The sequence below is a fragment of the Uranotaenia lowii genome, chromosome 2 (assembly GCF_029784155.1).
Source record: "Uranotaenia lowii strain MFRU-FL chromosome 2, ASM2978415v1, whole genome shotgun sequence".
Lineage (NCBI taxonomy): Eukaryota > Metazoa > Arthropoda > Insecta > Diptera > Culicidae > Uranotaenia > Uranotaenia lowii.
Window position 1 is genome coordinate 430,857,725 of NC_073692.1, and position 4,891 is coordinate 430,862,615.

The 4,891-nt window shown below is 41.0% G+C and overlaps 1 protein-coding gene across 1 annotated transcript; it reads right to left on the reverse strand.

Annotated features, from left to right (window-relative positions):
• Positions 1–337: 337 nt before the first annotated feature.
• On the reverse strand, positions 338–4,540 carry LOC129747300 (centrosomal protein of 131 kDa-like). Its single transcript, XM_055741444.1, has 7 exons — positions 4,401–4,540; positions 2,402–4,319; positions 2,087–2,342; positions 1,161–2,025; positions 890–1,101; positions 541–834; positions 338–476 (listed from the first exon to the last, which is right to left on the reverse strand). Exons 1-7 carry the CDS (start codon positions 4,425–4,427, stop codon positions 344–346), a joined length of 3,705 nt encoding a protein of 1,234 aa, XP_055597419.1. The 5' UTR covers positions 4,428–4,540; the 3' UTR covers positions 338–343.
• Positions 4,541–4,891: the final 351 nt, after the last annotated feature.

Genomic DNA, 4,891 nt, shown 5'->3' on the forward strand with positions numbered 1-4,891 from the left:
TGTATTCGTAGAAACTACACACGATTTTGAGAACTCGCCACAGGCAGTATTGAAGGCGCTGGCAACAACAAGCGTCGCGACGGCTTTGTAAAAGACTCTTATTTCTATCATCTAACGTTAATTTTTCTGTCCGATATTCTCAGTTTATAGTCCGTCTAGAACGCCAATTAGATAAGTGGCTCTACAGAATACGGAGTTCCTGGTGATTTTTTGCAGCTTCACTTGTAGAAACATCTCTACACAAAAAAGTTCAAGAATGTTTCTCAAAGGTTTTGTAATTGTAAAAATTAAATTACTTTTTGAAAAAACTCTTCATTACCACTTTTGAACTAGGTATTTCATGTTATTTTATACAATAATCGATTCGCTGTTGACGGATAATAGCATCTTGCTTTAGGCATCGTTCTTTCAATCCGGATATCTCCTTCTGCAAATTTCCAATGGTCGAATCCTTTTTATCGATGGCTTGTTGAACTCTAAAAAAAAACAACCATCGATAATACAACATTTTTCTTCAATTTTTTTTTAACCAGAACACACCTGCAGTAAATCCGTTCAATTTCCCGATCATGATCCTTCTGCATGTTCGCCAGATCTTTCTGAACCTCTTTGCGAGCAGAATCCTTCATCGTTTCCTTCTCTCGCAGCAGTTCGTCGCATAGTTTCTTCGAGTGAGTCAGCTGCAGCTCCATCTGTTTGGTGGTAGACTTCATGTTCTGTATTGTGGCTTCGCTCTCTGCCAGCTGGGTACGGGTGTCCTGATATTTTTGCTTAAGCAATGCTTCGGCTGTTTCTTGCTCACGCAACTCAGCCGAATGTTTCTCCTTCAAGCGACTGTAATTATGTTAGTTAAAGATTGTCTGTTAATTGATAAATAATTGTGCTTTACCTCATTTTTAAATCGAAATCTTGCTGGTATTTCTGCGTTTCGGCATCCACTTTGGCAACAATTCTATCAATTTGCTGATCTCTCTCGGACCGCAGCTGTTGCCTTATAGTGTTTTCACGATCCTCCAAAGCCATGCGGGCCGTTTCCTCGTGTTTTCTCTTCCAAATGGCGAAATCAGCTTCCAACTGATTCTGCAATTTAGCCAACTCCTCCTGAAATTGTTTAGAAATGTAAAATTATCAACATTTTTAACTCTCAAATGAAATGTAACCTTATGTTTATTTTCTCGATCTTTTAACATTTGAACATACTCTTTGCGAGCAAACTCCAAATTTTTAGCATTTTCGCTCTTAAGTTCATTAATCTGTGATTCGAAGTATTGATTGCGCTGTTTCAGTTCTTTGAGATTCCGTTCTTTTTCGATTTCAAACTCTTTCAGCAAATGTTGCCTCTGCTGTTCGAAGATTAGCCGCTCTTCGTTGACCTGTTTGTCGAAGCGTTCTAGTGTCATTTGTCGTTCCCGTTCGATGAATGCTTCGCGGTCTTTCATCAAAGTTTGCTTGAGGTCGACTTCCTTCTGCTCGTATTGAAGCTTGAGATCGGAAACTGCGCACATGAGTTCTTCTTTGTGTTGACGTTTCAGTTCGATCATATCTTTCTGATGGGCTGCTGTCATCTTATTGATTTCCATTTCGAGACCTTTAACGGTGAGCTCCTTGATTTTCTTAGTGTTTTCACGAACCCACTTCTCTCGTCTTATTTTCTCAGCTGCAACTGCCGTATCCTTTGCTCGTTCAAGTTCAGTTTTGAGACGATGTTCCCAGCTCTGATTTTGTGACTCAATTCTCCTTGTAAGCTGTGTAACCTTTTCACACAGCCCAGATTTGTCTTTTATAAGCTGATCGATGAACTCTTGATGTCGGCCTATGATATCCTCGTAGTGCTTTTTCTGCTCCTTTAGCTTGTTCTGGAAGGTGACCTTTTCCGCTCGGATTGCCTTCGTTTTGTCCGCTTTAACCGTCGAAAGGTGATCCTTGGATAGATGCATAGCATTGCTAAGTTCATTTGCGCGGAGTGAAAGCTTGATCACACGTCGTGCCAACTGATGGGCTGGAATTTCCAGTAAATCGCTCATTCTAAAAGTATAAAACCATTTTGAAATTAGAAGCTCTGATCAAATGTGAAATGATCAATCACTTTGGTATCGTTTCGATGTAGTCCGGTTCGGCGGCAAATTCCAGCTCCGAGCGATCCGATTCTGATGCTGGTCTCGCCGGTTTCAAACTTTTCTCGCACTTCATCTCGATATGATCTAAATACGAAAGTAGATCCTTCATCTTGTCTTTGTCGTGGTGCTGCTGTTCCTGAATCTGACCCGTACTGTCCGGCGAATCTCGGGAGTCCAGGATGTTGCTCAGCCTGTACTCGACTTCCTTTTTCAATGATTGGAAATCTAAAAAATCATGAAATTGGTGATCAACAAAGCTTTGGGGATTACAATTATAAAATTACCTGAGGGTGGGTTGTTCAGTTCGCTTGCCAATGATGCTTCATCAAAGTTTGTAAATTCATTTCGACTAGGTTCTCTTCTCTCTAGGTTGAAGTTAAAATTGGATCCCTCTTCAGCCTTGTCCATATCCGTTGGGGTTGTGACAGAACATTTACCAACGATAGGAGGAGCCGATTGCGGAGCTGCTCGTCCATCAGTGTCACTTTCATATGGTGCTTTTGGGAAGGTTTCCTCATTGCAGGACATCCAGCTGACAACTTTATCCATGTGAAATTCTGATATGTTACTTTCCTCGCGACAAAGCGTTGGAGAAAACTTACTCGGCGTTGGAGCTTTCTTCTGAGACGCATTTCTTAGTATCGATTTGTGGGTGTCCGCAGATTTCGGTTTAAAATTTTTCTTATTTAACAGAACGTTGCTCTTTTGGTGGGATTTATTTTGTTGCTTCACTTCGTTTAAGTTTTGATCTTTGACCTTAAAATAATTTTTGATTACTTGATTCGAGCTATTGTCTAATTTATTTTTGTCTAATGAGTTAGTAGGTTTTGGTGAAGTTTTGAAATTCTTCTCAGTGGGACTAGTTTTGATTTCGTTGTTGAGATTCAACTTTAACAAATCTTCCTTTGTGTCTTGTTTATCCCTTTTGTCTGTTTGGTTGTTGATGATTTCATTGATACAATCATAGTATTCATTTATAACATCAGGCTTTTCATCACCATGCTGTCGATTATCCAACAATCTATCGTTTTCGACATCTGTATCTTCTGTAGCACTGACGCTGGCGCATGCTGTAATCCGAAATGTTTCTTCTACGTACGTTTCAGTGACTTCCAGTGATGTGTAATTTTTCGGATCATACGATTTTGTACTTTCAGCCTGGACTAGTTTAAGTTCCATTTCCCGTCGTCGATTGATATCCTCTATTTCTTTCTTGTAATCTTCGATAATTTTCTGAGAATCATCTTCATCACAAAACGTCGATTCCGGCGTCGAATCAAACTTGACCAGCTTATCAGATTTATCTTCTCTGGTATCGTAGCCTGAACTGGTTAGGTCCTCTTCGAACTTAACCGATGTGTACCTGGGTTTTGGCTCGATTGTTGTATCCTGATACTTTCTTTCGTCATAAGTTGAATCAGCTTTACCCGTAGGTTTTTTCATACCGAAGTTATTATCCTCATAATCACTGTAATCTATCTCATACGGATCATTAGAGCTGAATGAGACCCTTCCAGGAAGATCAATTTTCTTATCAACCTTAGATGACATACCCCCACTATTACTAAGTTGTCCCGGCAATAAACTGTTTTTCCTTGGTCCCGGTTTACGTATCACGCTTCTCGGCAGTGGAGGTTTTTTTTCAACACCCGGCGCTATCCTCAATCTTTCTCCGGACCATATTTTTTCCAGCTCGGCTTCGTTGTTCGATTCTTGTGTATCGTCGTCCATGCTGCTTTCCTCGGAGCTACAGTCAGCTGTTAGCTTTTTCTTTGCAACGGTGGATCTTTTCTTGCTCCTAACCTTACAGGACATCTGCTTCGAGGACCTCTGCCCCGAAGCCACGCCTGACGTGGAAGAACCTGTTAATGTTTTCGATTCCCAATAGCGTGAGATCGGTTCGGCCAGGAGCGATTTCAGTAAACTCGAAGAGGAAGTACTACGTTTCGACAGATAGTTGCTACTCGAAAATCCACTTCCGCCAAAATGTGTCGCTTTACGCTGAATTTGACTATCAGCTGATAGTGGACGTCTAATATTTGGCGGAAAAAGACGACTATTACTACCATTGAAGGCTGACCCGGGCCTTTGATGATGAAAATGGTGGCCGTGGGGGTGGTGTTGATTGCTCCCCAACCCTATCCCTACCAAATGTTGGTAGCTATTGGTAGGGGTTATTTTTTCGCGCGTTGCCAGGTTGATCTACGGTTGCAAACAAATCGAGAATTTGAAAATCAAAAAAATCAACAACAAAAAATCACTATTTTAACGCAAACTACCTACCTGCGATCCGTACAAACTCAATTCCATAATGAACGGCTTACGCACTCGGCATTCCGCATATTTTAAACCGCATTTGTAGCACTTTTCATTGAAATTTTTCGATTTTTATCAGGACGAGCGTCCCTCGATTGACAAAAGCGTTCTAATAAATCTCAACAACAGCGCACCACCACCGCACCGTGGCAACCGTAATGAATTCGATGAACTTCACCGTTGCCATGGAGACGGGTGTTTACAAAACAAAAATAAAACTACACCCACAACACGTGGATGAGGTGGTTGGTGTTGCATCCTACAACAGGTGGTGCCCAGCAGTGAGCACGTGGCTGATAAGAATTTGCCACAGTTCACAAAATATTTAGTATCACACTTTAGCAGGAAGTGGAACGTTTACTATATACCTGTGATGTTTGGGGGTTGAACGATGCAATCATAAGTTGCAATTCAAGAATTATTAACTGTTTTGAAATTCCGTTAAACGCTTACTTGAA

Coding starts and splice junctions, on each gene's coding strand:
- LOC129747300 (XM_055741444.1), bottom strand. CDS start 4,427: ATGGAATTGAGTTTGTACGGATCGCAG. Junction 2,026..2,086: donor TACATCGAAACGATACCAAA/GTGATTGATCAT, acceptor TTATACTTTTAG/AATGAGCGATTTACTGGAAA. Junction 1,102..1,160: donor ATCGAGAAAATAAACATAAG/GTTACATTTCAT, acceptor AAACAATTTCAG/GAGGAGTTGGCTAAATTGCA.